Source organism: Triplophysa rosa, unplaced genomic scaffold (genome assembly GCF_024868665.1).
Source record: "Triplophysa rosa unplaced genomic scaffold, Trosa_1v2 scaffold147_ERROPOS1033765+, whole genome shotgun sequence".
Lineage (NCBI taxonomy): Eukaryota > Metazoa > Chordata > Actinopteri > Cypriniformes > Nemacheilidae > Triplophysa > Triplophysa rosa.
Window position 1 is genome coordinate 97,086 of NW_026634150.1, and position 18,499 is coordinate 115,584.

The window sequence follows — 18,499 nt, forward strand, 5'->3', positions numbered from 1 at the left end:
GGTTATGGGCCCAGGATGAGCACCAAGCAGCACCATTAGACATTTGCTTAACATTACAAACACACAGACACTTTGAAGACACATACAGCATAAACACTTTGCAGACATTAGTTAGTTCAACCATAGTTCAAGTACATGTTTTGCAACACAAAAGTAGACAGTAGTCTGTGCATTACTATACTTTAGTGCACAAAGTCACCAGTATCAGCTTGTTATTGCACAAAGTCATGAACACAGATGTGTTCAGTATTAACTTGTTTTAACAGTAATCTTTTTGGGTCACAGAGTATAACCATGAGCTCGTGGTAATAAAAACTACATTAAGCAAGGAAGGGTTTAGTGAATGACAAATATGATATACATTTGCCTGCTAAAAGCAAATGTATACTTTTCTTTTAAGAACTTCAAAAGGGTTCGCCTCGGTTAAATCCTAGCATAATAAACCTGACATATAACTGTAGCAGGTCAAGAGCTGAGTAAGATATAATGGTAGCAACTCAGAAAGAGGATGAGTTAACAAGAAAGGTGATATCATGTGAAACCTGATTGGTAGAAGGTGATGTCAGGCGAAGCATGATTGGTTAACACTGTGAAAAACAACTTGAGGTTACTGTATAAAAGATGGAGTCAGATATGTATGCTTTGGACATCATCAGATGAACTCTGTGTGTCTCACTTTGCTTGCTCGAGCAAATAAAGTTTAAACTCTTGGCATCTGGAACCCTTGTCTCTGAGATTTCTTTCGGCGATGGAAGGCCGATTCGCCACAACACAAAGTACCGCGAGAGCGATTAGAAAGTACCGCTTGCTCTTTCCGGTGTGATGACCTCAAGTCTGTCCCAAAATGCACTCCCGTGTACCCTTGTGGACTCGTGCCTAGTGCCGTATAGGTCTGCACTTCCTGACGTCACCAAGTGTGGACTCCGAGGGGGTCCACAAGACCGGAGTGCGCCATTTGGGACAGGGCCCAAATGATTACGGTGACTGTAGACTCTCGACCAATGGAACGTACGCACCCTGCGTTCCATTTCGAAGGGCTCATCCCTATGCCCTAAGCCCTTCGAATGGTTTACCCACCGGAGTGAGAGCTTTGAAGGGTTAAAGGGTGTAGGGGACCAAACAACTGTTTCTTGAAGTGCCCTTCCGCGTCATCATCCGGCGCCCATAAGGAGGCGGCGTCACCACGCAAAGAATCTGCGCAAAGAATCATGGGAGCCCGAAGTGACCATCAGTTGTATCCTCCGAAATCTTTCATTCTGAAGGGCCCTTTGAAGTGGCCAGTTATGAGCACTTTGGTTTGGAACGACCCTTCAGTATGGCAACCATGATTGTTGTCACTCTGAAGGGCCCTTGGGAGGGCGATATATCCCAGTTGGAACGCAGGGTAAATGTCTACAGTAGCTGGCTGTAAATGTCATTAATAATTCATTACATTCACTGAATTCTTTCGGAATGCAGTAAATGACTCATTGGCCGTAGTGTTGCGCGTCTCTGAGGATAGGAACACACGCCCTGCATTCCAATCAGCATACTATCCATCCTAATAGTATTCGAAAGTAGAATTAGTATGTCCGAAATCGTAATATGTTGAAAATAGTATTCCAAGGATTCCCGGATTGTCTACTACTTCCGGTAGAAATTCGAAGTGCAGAATGATGCACACTCTAACGGCTGATATTACCCTCATCTCACCGCGAGTAGGCCGAGTTAAGTGACGCTCCACTGCATTAATACATTATTTAACTGATGCGTCACTAAATGAACAAATGAAGAGTTTGGTTCCAAAATGAGAACTCTATTTAAAAAAATTCCAAAATCATGTTTTTTATTATGTTATCATGTTTTTATTGATTTTTTGTGTGTGTGCGCGTGCGCGTGTGTTAGTTAGCTGTATTTTTGTAATGGCTTAAATTAAAACAAACAAACTGCAGTTTGATTGAGATTAATTGGAATGCACAATAAAAAACATGATTTAAAAAAAAACGGAGTCATCTCATTTTGGAACCAGACTCTTCAAATGTAAGTATACAGTAAACATTACATACGAAATAATGTATGAATGAACACCTGAATGGAAAGAAGTGCTGTATTTTGATGTGTGTGACAGTTATTGGCCACAAGGTTGTCTTGGCAACAACATCCAGTTAGTGTGTCCCAGTTTGTGTAATCTATTTTGCCATGCACTCAAATATACCCACTATTCCAACACAAAACCAGTACCTACTATTAGGGCTACTTTAAGTAGGCGAATTGGAACGCAGGGACGGTGTGGTTTCGTTTCTAAATCAATACGTTTCTTGAGTAAATCAATTGTGTGAATCAATGAATCAGTGGCTCATTCGTAAAGAGTCATTTACTGCCTTCCTGAACGAACTCAGTGAATTGATGACATTTACCGCCACCTACTGGCAGTTTTTGATTCTTCAAAGAATTTTAACAGTATGCAAATAAAAAAGTTAATGACAATACTAATAAATTGGCGATCGGTTGCCCGAAAAAGAAAATTCTGCATATTTACATTTTCTTACCCTCATGTTGTTTCAAACCTGAATTACTATTTCTTTGGGGAAAAGAAAGATATTTCTTTAATTATACACAAAGAATAATTCCGCTTCTAAGAAACAAAATTATGACCGTTTTAGCTTCTGAACATCTGAAGCTACCCAGATAGCAAACTGACTCCGGAACGGATCCGTACCTTCAAAAAAAATCAAAGAGGCCTTTAGGCAAAAATAAAGACAGGTCGCTGCCCTTCCTCCCTCTCTGTGGCCAAACAGGAGAAAAGATCAAAAGAAAAAAAGAAAAGGAGCCTGTTCCAATACCGGAACACTTCGTTATTCTGGATTAAATAGGGTGCCAACACAACACCGTAAAGAGTAACTTTTTAAACTCTACAACGTATTTCGAAGTTCACACCAAAAGGACATCTCTCCTCTCTCCTCTCCTCGCTGGCGTGAAGTTGTNTTGTCTTTTATGCCAGAAACAGTCAGGTCAGGCAGTCTGGGAAACAGGTGCAGGTAGTGGTCCGCTAATTAGATGGAGAGACACGCGGAAGAGGGAGGAGAGACACACAGCAACAAATGCCACACTGACAATATAATGTTAGACACAATATCCACCCGATAAAATATGTACACAAACACATATATACGTCAAGGACGTAACACTGTGAACTTAAAACCCATCTCTTCTGTGAATACTTGACAGACAAATGAAAAAAAAAACAGGTATTAGTCTAGCTTTTGCTGAAACTAGTAACTTTGTATTAGCACCTATTGTATTATTGCTCCTGTATGACATATCGCTTATTGCTCCCTGAACGCTCTGTAAGTCGCATTGGATAAAAGCGTCTGCTAAAAATGACTAAATGTATATGAATGATGTTGTGGATGTGGCTGTAGATGATGCTGAGAGTGTAAAGCTCATTGCACATTGAGTCGGAAATTTGCGTCCTAAATTTCTGCACGTTAAAAAATAAATACGGCCTCACGTTGTGTCAATCACATTTACACACTGCATCCGATATTTTCATCTGTCATAAAAAAAATCGGACTGGGTTCGATTTTCTGCGTTTTTCGCATCCGTAGAAAGCCTTTTGAGAGGACTTTTTTAACAATTCAGAGACACCCTACAAACAAGCGAAATACGAAAAACCGCATAAGAACATTTCGGACTGTATGTGCAAAGACCTTAACTGTGGCTGTAGATGATGCTGTGAGTGTCACTGTGGATGATGCTGAAGAATTTATTTCACAGTTTCTCTCTCTTAGGATCCTTATTGCAGGAATTATTTGTAGCACACAGCAGAAACCAAACATGATGAGTCCGCATCCGCAATAGCTCCTACATCCCGGTCTGTAAATCTCTTATTATTTCAATATTTGAGTTTCACTACATTCTGCACATTCATCTTGCTCTGTGCTTGTCAACCGAACTGCAATTTCAATGAACCAAGTGTGGAGAGTAGGACTGAAATGTTGCAAAGACTTGAAGATAATGGGCTACACACGGATAACAACCATATGCTTCTGTGACTACATACATGTTACTTGCCATCACCATCTTTTTTAAACAAAGACTTAATGAAAAACAAATAAAACTGTAAATGCTTACAACTTCATGTAGCCCACATCATTGGCCACAAGCCAGTGGAACGGGCGTTGAGGTATTGACCGAAGGGTAACACCATTTTCCAGGGATGCCATCAGCACGAAGAACCCTTTCAGCATAGACCATATTGAGGTACACTGAAATGAAATGCATATATGAATATTGCCTTGTTAACTATATTGCATTCATATGAAAATGTATTTGTATTTACCAGCTAATTATCATTGTATTCAGTAAATTAGTCAATAAACAAATTTCACCAACATCATCATAACTTATGATTTAATTACTTTGTCACGTATCCTACTGTGTAATCATTCTGATTTCAGTTTCTTCCCTTAAGAAAATTAACCAGGGTTTTATTATAGTATATTACAAGTGTATTTGCAACTTTTTAGCAGCTTACTGTTTGCATTATTATATTTTTACTACAAATACCACAGTTACTTTATGGTTACTATGGCTGTACTTTGAAAACCTCAAACTATGGTTAGTTGAACCACGTTTAATCGTCATAAGGGAATTGATTGCAAAAACAAGTTCGGAACATAAATGTCGAGTGTTTTATCCTTCAGATGATGCATAGTTCGTGATATTTGGTTGAATAATAAAGTAAAACAAAAGTTATTAAAATGCAGACACGATTAAAAAAAGCCTTTTTCATGGGCCCTGTGCATGTTAAGGGGACAACATTCAAAATTACGTTACGTAAATGAATGTAGTAGTATAATAGGATCATTCGCATGGTATAAGGGAACGTAACAGTTTGATTACATTTATAGAGTGTAGGGGAATGTAATATGTAACTTGTCAGCTCATATATCTGGTCACATCAAACACGATAGCAAACTTAGTAAATACGGTGTGTAACGCAACTGTCATCAATTAACTATATATCCAGGTGTGCTGCGATCTGGACAAGGATCGTATGTTGGCTTAACCATAGCCTTTGCTATGAGACTCCTAGTCTTTGCTGTATCAGAGATGTGTATGAAATCTATAACTAACTTAAATGTACTATTTCATATAAGAAACTCAATATTATAATATAGCTGCAAGCAGCAATTACCGGGTTCGAGCAGTTTAAGGCGTCTAAGGTATGTTTGTGATCGATTAGTAGGCTCAGGAATCGCACCATAACACATCGACAACGGATGACGCTCTCCCACACCAAGTAAAATGACAGAAATGGTCAGTAACATTTAATACAGACTACGCATGCTTACACTCATATGCAAAAACAGGTGTGAACTGATAATACCTAAGGGACGAGTGACATTAACCAATTCCCATGTCTCTATGATGTTCTGTTGCAGAAATATAGATCTTGCTAAATGGTTGCTAAACTAATCTGTTTGGTTGCTATGGGCGTGGAATGACACCTGCCAATTGATAATTCACTAAGCCATGAGTAAAATGTACCCACCCCCATGTCTCCACGATGTTCTACTGTAGAGATATAGGTCTGGCTAAACGGTTGCTAAAATAATCTGTTTGGTTGCTATGGGCGTGGTATGGTACCTGCCAACTGATAACACTAAGCCACAAATAAAACAAACATACTTCCGTGTCTCTACGGCGTTCTAGTGCAGATATAGGTGTGGCTAAACTGTTGTTGAGCTAAATTTATTTGGTTGCTATGGGCGTGACTTGGCACCTGTCAATTGATAACTCAATAAGCTATGAGGAAAACGAAGCAACCCCAGTGCCTCTACGATGTTCTACTGCAGAGATATAGGTCTGGCTAAATGGTTGCTAAGCTAATCTGTTTGGTTGCTATGGGCGTGGCTTAGCAGCTGCCAATTGATACTACACTTAGGCACAAATAAACCAACCAACCCGTGTCTTTACTATGTTCTAGTGCAGAGATATAGGTCTGACTAAACGGTTGCTTAGCTAATCTGTTTGGTTGAAGATCCTGAGAGACTGATTGGTTGCCTGAGTAAAATGTGGCAACCCCCTTGTCTCTACGACACTGTGCTGCAAAGATATGCATCTGGGTCTTTCATAACGGGAGTCTATGGGATCGGTTGCTAGGTTGCTGTAAACTGTTGCTATGGGTGTGACTTGATTGTTTAATGTTGATCCCGAAAGAATGGTTTGTTGCCTGAGTAAAATGTGCCCACCCCCTTGTCTCTTCTGTCATCATTTACTCACTCTCTTGGCATTTAAACCTGTATGGCTTTCTGTCTTCTGCAGGAAACAAAAGACGATATTTTGAAGAATGTTGGTCACCACAAACTGTTGGTAACTTGCATTGGTTTTGTGTTCATACAATGCATATTCTTCAAAATAGCCTCTGTTGTGTTCTGCAGAGAATGTTATATAGGTTTGAAATGACAAGAGGTGAGTAAATGGTTTCTTTTTCAGGTGAACTATCCCTTTAAAAGTATTTTTATGAACCTCGTAAGGAGAAATTATGCATATTGGTGTTGTCATCAAATTTCAATGAGGTGAAAAAGATGTGAATGAAATGCAGAAATCATGTCATGGAGGGCTATATAGTTCCAAACATTGCACGGAAGCTCATTCATTTCATTGTTTCCCAAATACATTTGCTGGTAATTTGATAACATGTGTCTCTGTCCAACTGGTGTTTTATCATAAGGATGTTTAAAAGATGTTTTTACTAAAATTTACTTTATTGCTTTTGTGTCTTTGTATGTGTGGTTGAATGATTTTCTATGAGAACAGCTCATTAAATGACAATGTTATCTACTGTTTCCCAACAGTTTGTTGCCTTGTTCATTGTTCGGCATTTTTGTGGTATATTTGCTTGGAGTCATTGATTAGTTATTGATAAATTACTTGTGCATTTTTATGTGAATGTCATAAAGCGCAGATGCATACAAATACATGAGCATCACGCGTGTAGCACATTAAACTGTGCAGTTCATTCACGCAGACACGCAGAACAGACAGATGACATGTGTAAATAACAGGATTCGGCGTCCACAAGTCCGCATCTAGTTTGATGGACTCAATGCAGCCAGAAAACAAGTTTCACTCGCAAAATAGAGTAAAACTAAGTAAAATAGCAGTTCACCATTTCAATAAGCTATCACTTATTTATCAGCATGAGAAACACGTGTGAGCATGTGAACAGACTAAAATGCGTGTGTCTCGCATCCATTCATTCCAGGTGAGGCTTCACTCACAGCACCTCTCAGACAACTTTTGAGAAAAGACATTGTTTTCCAGTGGCAACCAGAACACGAGGTGGCATTGCTAGCATGTAAGATGGCATTGACCAACACACCAGTTCTCAGGTACTACAACCCCAACACGATGCTCACCATTCAAACAGACGAGTCCAAAGATGGTTTAGGATCATGACTGATGCAGGATGGACAGCCAATAGCATATGCATCCCACGCATAGACAGACACGGAGCAAAACTACACTCAGATTGGAAAAGAGCTACTAGCGATCGTATTCGCCGCCAAAAAGTTTCATCAGTATGTGTACGGACGTGATGTAAAGGTACAGTCAGACCACAAGCCATTGGAGGCCATTTTCAAGAAATCACTGAGTAAAGCACCAGCAAGCCTCCAACGTATGCTTTTGCAGCTACAGAAATACAGCCTCAATGTTCAATACACGCCAGGGAAAGACGTGTGTTTCCAGTCAGAGCATAATTGCAGATGCCCTGTCGCGAGCTGTCGCAGACGGTCAACAGACGTGTGCAGAAGATTTCAGTGAAGAAAGAGTTGTATATGCGCTAGAAGCAACAGAGGCTCTCAGTGAAGAAATGCTGAAGCAGCTTAATGAAGCCACTGCAAGAGACAGTACACTACAGTTACTCATGAAAACACAAAGGAGCGGATGGCCCACACGCAGAAAGCAACTCGATCTTTCAATACATCAGTATTGGCCTGTTAGACACACTGTGTCTGTACAAGACAACATATTGTTGGTATCGGACAGGATTTTGATTCCAGAGTCAATGAGAGCAGAGATGCTGCAGAAACTACACATCTCGCAAAAAGGAATGCAACGCACAAAAGCACATGCCAGAAAGTTTCTCTATTGGCCGTGTATGACAAAGCACATAGAACAAATGGTCGAGTCATGTTCAACCTGCCAACAGTACCAGCCCAAGAACCAGAAAGAGCCGCTCATACCTCACGATATTCCTGAGCTCCCATGGTTAAAAGTAGCTGCTGACATCTGACATGCCGAAATCAGAGGTCAGTCATTCCTTCTAGTTGTCGACTATATGTCAAAGTATCCTGAGGTAATGAACATCAAAGACAAGACGGCACGTACAGTAATTGAAAACATGAAAGCGGTGTATGCATCCCAAAAGAATTAGTGTGTGACCACGTACCATTTGCAAGTTACGAAAAGAAGAACTTTGCTGCAGAGTGGGGCATTAAACTGACACATTCCAGTCCAGGTTACCCACAATCAAACGGACTAGCAGAAAGAACAAACAAAACTGTCAAACATGTTTTGAAAAAAGCGGAACAATCAGGGCAGGATCATCACCTTGCTCTACTCTCGCTGACGGATACTCCTATCACAGGTATGTCCTATGCTCCATCTCAGGTCCTAATGGGAAGAGTTCTCAGAAGTACCATCCCAGCATCCAGCGAAGTCTTACGACCTACCACTCCCAGAGATGTTCACCAGACGCTGGAAAGTCTGCAGAAGAAACAGGAGTGTTATCACAACGAACGAGCGAAAGCCCTGACAGAGTTACATGCTGGAAACACAGTTCACATTGAAACGGACAGAGGGTGGAAACCGGGTCTTATCATTTCAAAACGAGGTGAACCAAGATCATACAATGTCATCAATGCTGCAGGAAAACAGATCAGACGCAACAGGCACCACCTGAGGAAAACTGTTCATAAAAGCACAGAGTTGTTTGAGCCTGCAGATGACGATACACACTCTCAGATCTCAGAGCCACAGGAGGTAGCAGGACAGTCTGTACAGCAAAGTCCAGATCAAGTCTCACACAAATGCCACACAACCACCACCAGAAGCGGACGGGTTGTGAAAGCTCCAGTGAAGTTTAAAGACTATTGCATGACTTCAATAGACTAACCTATGGTGGTCTGAGAATCCATTATTACAGATGGTATTAATGTGGAATAAATATGCCTAAAATTTAAAATGCTAATTTGGTAATATGTTCAGTGTAAGTGAGAAAAAGTGTTTGTTTTACAGAGTTTGGTATCTGTGATAAGTGCACATAATCTGCTTGCACTGATGTTGTTCTATTAATGTCATTGGGAAAAAGGGGGGATGTGGTGTATTTATGCAGTGCAGTGCATATACATATTATCCCCACTAGGGGACTGTAAGGGTCATTGGTGTGCCTGTTACTTGGAGGAGTAAGAACGTTGTTACGTTGTATACGAGCTACTTATTGTTGTGTTCTAATAAAGATGTAAATTTGAGACATAACCTATGGGCATGCAGTTCTTATTTACCACTCATCACGAAGTGAGTATACAACACGCTCGACCTGATTTTGCCAAGTGGTTGATGTCCTCAGGGCAACATATTTTGTTGACCAAAGGACAACATTTTTATAAATAAAACCTAAACCCACACCAAACCCTAACCATAACTTACCCCTAAAATCAGAGGGAAATGATATGTGAAAAACAATGGTCTAGAAGCACCTAATCCTGGTTGGAAGATTAAATTTAAAATAAACTTTAAACTTATTTCTGAAATCTGATTGGTAAAAATAGGAGAGCCACAACACACAATGCCACCAAAATCAGATTTTTTTGCTCATATGCGACCCAGATCTGTTTACTGCATGACAGTGTTAACAGGACAGACCACATGAAATCCGATCTTTTTTCATCTGATCTGAGCCACTTCCATATGTGGTCCTAAATCAGATACAGGAATGATGTTTCGCAATGCGAACTCAGTCTGAACGGTCATATCGGAATTCATGCGACTTTTGCGTCATTGTAGATCGACATGCGTCACAATTCTGCGCTTATTTAAAAGCTTCAAGCGCTATAGGCCCTGTCCCAAATGGCGCACTTCAGGTGGACTTGAGGTCTCGNTTAAAGGTCTCCTCAGACGAGCACTTTCAACAAGTTGGTATGATTTATTAGGGTCTTCATGAAATGTCTGGAACATATTTTGCTTAAAAACACTCAATGGCTGTGTAAACAAAACCCTTCTTGCCTCGTCAAAAACAGCTATGCTCACAGCAACCCGTTTTGGTGCATGTCTCTTTAAATGATAATGAGTTACAGTGAACCCCACCCCCCTTCTGTCCAGCGTGTCAGCACAACACACGTGTGTAGTACTGCCTTGGCAATGGTTTAGCTAAATGATATTTCCTGAACTCCTCTGAGGTTAGTTTGGTCTTAAACGTCTCAAATCATTCGTCTGTTGACAAAAAAACAGTCACAGCAAACAGTGCTCACGTTGTGCGTGTATGCTCGCCTAAAATCCACGGAATGCGCACTTGCAGATCTCAGCGGAATTACGTGGATTTTAGCTCTTGTCGTTGACAAGTTAGAACGTTACACACACAAAGTGAGAGCTAGTTTGCTGTGACAGATTTTTCAGCCTAAGCACGAATGATTTGAGACGTTTAAAAAGAAACTAACCCCAGTGTTAGCCCCTGTTCATTAGCAAAACAAACAGCTTGCCACAGCTAAATATATTAACGCACATAATGTATTAACATTCATTCAGGTTTTTACTTATGGTTTCTGATGGATTTCCACTAAAAATAAAATAAATCCACTCCTGTCTCTTCCGAGGTTAGGACTCTGTGCAGCGACTACATTGCATGTTAACCACAAACTTTAGCCTTGCAAAATCCTGCCACTTCTTGCAGACATCCTTGCCTGATCTTTTAAGCCCCTGGTTGCTGTTAATTTGGTAGCAATGTCCTCCCAGATGTTTTTTTTTCTCTTTATTTGTATGGCGCCCTTTAAATCTGGAGAAAATAATGTCTTTATTCTGCTCCACCTCTTCTAGGACTTTTATTTTGTCTTTTTGAAAGGTATCTTTTCTTGTTTTTTTTTTGCTCAGCCATTTTGTCAGTGCCTCAGCCAGTAGCTAGGTGCTTTATGTAGACGTCTCTTAATTGCTAATCCACATCAGATGACGATTATTAGGTGAAACGTTCAGGATACGATTCCATATAAGGTTATACGTATAGTTCAGCACTTCGTAAATGGACAGCGACTCTTAAGTAGCACTTAGAACGCTTGCACGTCCATGTTAAGTGCAGTTTTGGGAAACGCACGTGGAATTGCAGCGAGGGTTCGTAGCCTTGCACGTAGAGAGTGCTCTTAATAGACACATCTTTATCGGGAAACCCGGCACTGGGCAGACTGGGCTGTGCTGCAGTGCAGTTAAATAACACATAGTTGTAATTGAGAATGCATGAAGAGTTCAGATGCAAAACCCTCTGACCTTTTCATTTAAACAAACATTTTTTTATCAGGCTCCTCCATTTACTTCCAGCAATACCAGATATTTCAGACCAGGCAGAGTGTAGTATTAAGTGGGTTTTGAAGCAAAATTATTTGAGTAACGTATACTGTATGTGTGGAGAGCATCCTCTTAACATCATAATCTGAACTCTTCATATGACTCTAACCCCCTCAGGACCTTTAAATGTGGCATGTAAATCAACGGCCAGTGTATGGTGTGTGTGGAAAAGACTGCAAAGATTTGTCCTTTGATTTAGCTAATGCTGCCGCATGGCCAGCTGATTTACATGCCACATCTGAAGATCCTAAGGAGGTTTATAGCTGCCTTGGGTGGAGCGTTAGGTTGAGAGTAAAGGGGAGACAAAGCAAAATCCTGTGGAAGACAAGAGTTCATGTTTAAACACACATTATAAACCCACAGAATCAGCAGAATATTTATGACACTGTTGTATGCTTGTATGTAATATTCTTCTTTTCTGGTTACAGCTCTTGGGCTCTATGTGGTGGTTATCAATAGCTACCATCCCATGATCAGATTGGAGTTTGAGAAGGGCGTAGATTCAACCATATCATCTGTCGCTGGAGAGAGCTATACTACAGTTCATGTAAGCCGATCTGAGATTTTTCGCAGTGTGAAGGATCCAAAAATGTATTCAATTTCAGTGTTGGTTTCAGATTTGATTGTTAATAATTATTTCTTCTTTTAAGGTTGATATTAGAGACGCATTACAAGCATGTGTGGGTGAGAACTTTCTAATCTTTATAGATGGGGAAATGGCGAAGCCTTCCTGAAAGACACACATTTTACTACCAGTTACCATTATGATGCCCTCTTTGACTTTCCCTACTGGTTTGGCCTCAGCAAGCGAGAGTTTATAATAAAAGTTTATAAGAGTTTGAATAATTACGCAGGTTGTCTTTCTTGCTGAAGAGTGATGGTTTAAACATTGTAAGCATTACACACAGCAAACATTGAGTATATGACCTGAAATCTAATTTTGTAGATCTCCTACTGTGGAAGATGAGGTCAAAGCAAAACATCTTAAATGAAAAGGACCACAGATGAAGAGATACTGAGATATAAAATTCATTAAATGGCACTTCTGCACTTTTTTGTTTTTAACTTTATTGGCCCATGACAGCAGTAAAGTAAATTTTACGTTTATGCATTTGGCAGAAGCTTTTATCCAAAGCGACTTACATTGCGTATTATACATTTGCTTCTGACTATGTGCTATCTACTGGGATCGAACCCATGACCTTGGCAATGCTAGTGCCATGCTCTTAACCACTGAGCCACAGGAAAGTTATAAATGATTGTTTACATAGAAGTATAATCTCAAACATAAATTCGTTGTAACAGATGAGTCGCTTTTGTAATCCCCTTTGTGTAATCTAACAATCACAACTCACTAAAGTTATAATACTTGTAAATCATCATTTGTACAGGGCTACTTACATAATCACTATTAAGGCTTTCTCATGGGTGGTCTATGTTAATAACCTTTTGCAAATAAATGCTTGTTACCATCTCTGTGAGCGCATTACCAGTCTCAACCACATCCTTTCATTAACCAACAAACAGTAAAAAAAGATAATCAACACCACCAGTCTTTATTATGGTTTCCACAGTTTAAGGCAGAAGCAGGAGGGTTTACGCAGCTTTGGTGATGGTCTGAATGTAGTCATTGCCGGCATAGGTGAGCAGCAGGTAATTTATGATACCCACAATTCACATGAGTGATAGGAAGAAGAGGACATGTTTTCCAAACAGGAAGCCTGGAATGCTGTCCGGGAACAATTATATTTGTCCTCTATTTGCCAGGAGCTGGTTTAACTTGGCAAGTTTCTTTTTCTTTTCTTGAGCTTCTAGGGAGCTATAGTAGTCAAAGACATCTAGCGCCTGTGGAAGGATTATTCCTAGCTGGATTTGGCAGAGCAGGGTTACCTTTTGGTTAATGAACCATAAACTGGTTCGGCTGACTTTGCTGGGCGAGCTTGTTGTATTTCAGAATATGTCTTTGTTTGGGAGAGACTGGAAGGAACCAGAACGTGTGTTCTGTATGTGCTTCTGAGGGCTCGAAGACAGACAATCCGAAGACAGACTAGATGCTACTGGAAGATTGGGGGACAGCGGGCACGATAGCTGAGCACTGTGGAACTGGAAGATGTGTTGCCTCGGTTGCGGCATTGGACTCTGCCTCCAAAAAACGATGTGGTTTCCTTGGCACGGAATGTTAACCTTTCATGAGTGATCGTGTTAGGGTATTTCAAGTCATCAAGTTCCAGCCATGATCCTTTGAGAAAGAAAAATACAGCAGATTTTTATTGAATAAAGGTTCTTTGCATATAGAACAGGAGTCTTCAACTAAAATTGCTTGAGGTCCAATAAATGACCCTTCCTTACCAGCCGAGGTCCAGACAATTAAATACCTAAAAACATGAATTGATGCATGTCTTTTCATGTCTATATGACAGCATAACAATGTCTGACAACAATATAATGAAGGAAAATGTGCAAAATGCCCTAATCGCTAAACCTGCACTGAACATATATTAATTTCAACATTAACAACTTTAAAAAAAGAAAAATTAAGTGTTACATTTACATTTATGCATTTGGCAGACGCTTTTATCCAAAGCAACGTACATTGCATTATAATATAGAAGATGCTTGTGACCTCATGGCTATTCCTTCAACCATTACTTAAACATTTAAAAAATACGTACAGTAAGTAAGGTCCCGGAATCAAACTCAGGACCTTGGTGTTGCTAGCACCATGAAAAGCACAATTTTTATCTCGTTCCACAAACTAAATAATTTAAATGCTACAATGTAAAATATTTTGTAAATAACTACTACACAAATGATAGATCAGCTAAATAAGTCAGGAAAGAAATGTAAGGCTCACCATTACTCTGGCGGATCCACGTGACAAAGTGCTTAAGTTCTTTATTGTACTGAATGGCAGTGCTAACATTGTAGTGTGTTCCCTCAAACTCAAATGAGTATTTAGAGATGTCTTTTCTTGGGACACCCTCCACAAAGTGAAGAGCAAACACTGAAGATAACCTGCAAAAGTAAACAGAAGTGTGAGTATCAGCAAACTGTGAATTGCATTTAAAGCCTTAATTATGTTTAAATCGTAACAGTGGGAGAGCTAAAACAACTCATTCGTACCGCTCAAGTACCATTCGCCTTCTCTGGTTGCTACGTTTGCAGTTACTGCATTGAGTACGGTGGGTCGCTTTCAGCGGGTGCCAGTCTGACAGAATCCGATTTAATGTTGTAAGAGTCTTCTTAACGCTTTAAGAGAAAAGGAGAGCCACGTTAAATGCATGTGCATAAGTCTACATTTTCACTAAATATGTTTATGAACCCAAGGGCAGGGATTAAATATAAAATACTGACTGACACAGCATTGCTCTGAAGGGAAGCTTGCACAAAAATAGGGGTATAACAATATATCGAAGTAATGCATATCGCAATACAAAAACATTAAGATATGTACTGTGAAGCTATGGCAATATATGCTTAAATGAAATATATTTTTTATATTTTTATGTTAAAATTCAGTTTCATTTTTCTGTGACAGATCTATTCAGTTTTTATAAATTCACATAAAGATGAAATTGAATTAGACCTTGAATGTTGTCAATTCTTTAACAAAATAACAAATATTACTAAAAATGTTTAATGTTTTGGGGAAAAATAAAGTCATTTGAGTGTCAGCTTCTAATATTTTTCTAATATCATGATGCAATCGCAAACCCAGTATCGTGTATTGTATCGAATCGTGAGCTGAGCATATCGTTACACCCCTACCTCAAAAAAAGTTGGTCATCAATTTATTCACCCTCATGTCGTTCAAAACCTCTATATGACTCTTGAGATATTTTGAGAAATGTCTGTGATTTTGTGCCCATACAATGGAAGTTAATGGAGGTCACTGTTGTTTGGTTATCAACGTTCTTCAAAATCTCTGTTAATGCTCTGCAGTCGAAATTAATTCAGATTTGGAATGACATAAGGGTGAGTAAATTTCTGTGGTTTTAGATTTTATTCCTCAGAGCAACATCTGGACCTAACAAGTACCCTTTGATGAAAGTATGACCACAGGATGTGCACTTAAATTCCCAGCGGACAGTGTGCTGGAAAAGATCCTCGGACCATTTATCTGACCGCAGAATAAGAGGGAGAGCAAAAACAGGCATTTTCTCCTGACCTGTGGGACAGACAGACCGATAATTACATAAGACAAACAACAAACAGTTTTATATGATCAACAGATGTTAAAATACTTTACCAATTTCACACTTGAGTGTAGGCTGAAGGAGCTTGATGAGTGACAAACGGAGATCAGAGAGCTGTCGCTCCGCCTCTTCTAGAACATCAGTGGGGACTCTGGTTACCTTGTCTGTTGTGAGAAAAACAGGTAAACTCAACATACATTTATAAAAGAAGCACCTGACCTGACCAGGGGTCACTTTAGTTAAAGGTATAGTTCACCTAAAAATGAAAATTCATTATTTATTCACACTCATGTCATTTCAAACCTGTATGACCTTCCTTCTTCTGAAGAACACAAAAGACGACATTTCGAAGAAAGCTAGTGACACCGTTGACCCTACACTGTATGGAAATACAAAACATCTTAAAACATCTTTATTTGTGTTCCACATAAGATAGTCAGTCATACAGGTTTGGAATGACATGATGAGGGTGAGTAAATGGAGCACCATTTTTATTTTTGGGTAAACTATAAAAACTGTGTTTTCCTCTTGAGACAACAGCATATGTCAACCTGTGACACATCATATAAAAGTGCCAAAACAACATGCTGTTTGTCTCAAAACGCCATTGAAAATCTGAACTACAGTACTTGTGCAACAGAGCCCACAGAAAACAAAACCATTTTGTTGATCCCTGAAATGTGTTTCATACTCTTACCTTCACACTGCTGTTCCTTTGCTTTTACGTAGGAACATGTCTTATCATACGTTGAGAAAATGTTCCTGGCCACAGAGTCCGGCACATTTACATCCTGATTCAGAGCCTCTCTCATCGTCCTGCAGTTCACAAGCATCACCAACAACGAATCTAACCAACACAGGTTATCTTCATTTTTCCAGAAGAGGTGAGGTCGCAAAGGAACTAATTCTATTGGTGTTTCCATTTCTAATCCAAACATGTCCTCTGTTTTTTGAGTGCTAGATACATTATCGTCCTTCTTGTTGACATCCAAGTCGACCTCGTGAGTTTTAGACAAACTAGCACGCACATCCAGAGATTGTCTCACTTATTTTTGACAGTATCAAGAAAATGGGTAGAGGAAGAAATGGATAAAAAAGGATGAATAATACCACTGGATTTGTACAGCGCAAAATGGTCTCCTCCCAACTGGTGGCATAGTACCGGAGAGCATTTGTCTGACCTTTGGCCAAACACCAAGGACAATTCCCAAGTGAGGCATTTTTGTCTTCCCACTAAAGAAACAAAAATAGAATGAATTAAAAGCAAAGGGAATGCAAAACCAATACACATTTGCAAGAAACTAGTGTAGTTAAACACATCCACAATATATTCAATTCTTTCGCCTTTTACAGATTTCCTCAGTGCTCTTGTTTCATTTGGTCAATTTCGAAGCTATAGTTTTCTTTCATACAGTATCCAGTGAGCTTTGCAAAAGTGACGGGGGAAGAGAACTGAGTATAACTGACTTTTCCAAATGTCCACACCACCGCTGGGGTTGGACCTCCTATACCAGTGTCTTCGCTGTTCATTTTCCTGCCACTGATGCTACTGTTCCCTGATGACCCCTGCTGCCATAAACTTGACATAGTGTCAGCTGCTTCACGCCCTGCAGTGAAAGAGAATAAACTCTGAAATATCAACTCAGCATCAGTAATCACTAACTTGACCATCACTCACCACAGTTTCCATCCCAAACACACTGCTAAACGAAAATTATAAATGTGGGGGGAAATCAGTGCTTGCGAGATAGCAAATGGTTTTGAATTTAGATCAGCTCATAACAGTGAGCTAAAAGGTTTCTAGCATTTCCTTATCATAGTGCTTTAGGTATTATTTTTGAAGGATTTAATGGTATTGTATTGGTTCATCACACTAACAGACATAAAACCATACAACACCCATCTTACAAATATTAGTGTAACGTTAATTCTTTTAAACAATGAACTCAATTGATTTTGCAAAAGCCAATAGTGTAGAAAAACAGCTGTGAAGTCGAACACAATTCTCTATCTAATGCTAAGACACACCGTCAACTTATAATACAACCATACAGCAATATATTTATACATTTAATGTTTAACTATGTTGACTAACGAGCAGATCGCCCAAACCGTTAATTCGATTGCATTCACAACTAGTTAAACCCCGAGGTGCAGATCACCTAAACCAACACATACCTCGAAGTCGGATGTAGAGACTTTCAAATACGATTTCATAAAAGCAGCGGACGATCACACAGAAACGCACTGCACTGCCTTTTTTGATAACTTTTTGAAGAGTACTTTTTACGTTGCTACGCAACCACCTATCAGCTGCCCAAAAAGTCAAGGATTATAGCGCGAGCACTCTAGTTGCTGTTAACTGTCATATTAGCAGAAACTAAAACAGGTACAAGCAAAACGCGCTTGCTCTGAACTTGCTCGCTTAACCTGCGTCAGCGCACCCTTACAAAAAAATCCTACAGGAATCCTGCTGGATTTTAGTTCAATGTGCAGGGATCCTGCACAAATTGTGGTTTGCCATTTCAGACATCTCTCCGATTTCTTTACAGGCCCTTTCACCTTCTGTTGTTATCTGTTTTAAATGAGCCTGATATTCCTTTATTCATTAATATCAGTTTATTTTAACAAATTTGTTAACTGCTTAGGGCCTATATATGATTTAATTCAGCAAATCCAATTTTCTTCTCCCCTATATATTT

At 39.6% G+C, this 18,499-nt stretch overlaps 2 protein-coding genes across 2 annotated transcripts; both read right to left on the reverse strand.

Annotated features, from left to right (window-relative positions):
* Positions 1-13,655: 13,655 nt before the first annotated feature.
* On the reverse strand, positions 13,656-14,891 carry LOC130549645 (SUMO-specific isopeptidase USPL1-like). The gene is made up of 3 exons (XM_057326923.1): positions 14,725-14,891; positions 14,456-14,616; positions 13,656-13,840 (listed from the first exon to the last, which is right to left on the reverse strand). The coding sequence occupies exons 1-3, from the start codon at positions 14,736-14,738 to the stop codon at positions 13,656-13,658; spliced, it is 360 nt and encodes a 119-aa protein (XP_057182906.1). The 5' UTR covers positions 14,739-14,891.
* A 705-nt stretch (positions 14,892-15,596) lies between these two features.
* LOC130549646 (SUMO-specific isopeptidase USPL1-like) lies at positions 15,597-17,384 on the reverse strand. The gene is made up of 5 exons (XM_057326925.1): positions 17,265-17,384; positions 16,960-17,030; positions 16,495-16,814; positions 15,851-15,961; positions 15,597-15,769 (listed from the first exon to the last, which is right to left on the reverse strand). The coding sequence occupies exons 1-5, from the start codon at positions 17,382-17,384 to the stop codon at positions 15,597-15,599; spliced, it is 795 nt and encodes a 264-aa protein (XP_057182908.1).
* Between the last annotated feature and the right edge of the window lie 1,115 nt (positions 17,385-18,499).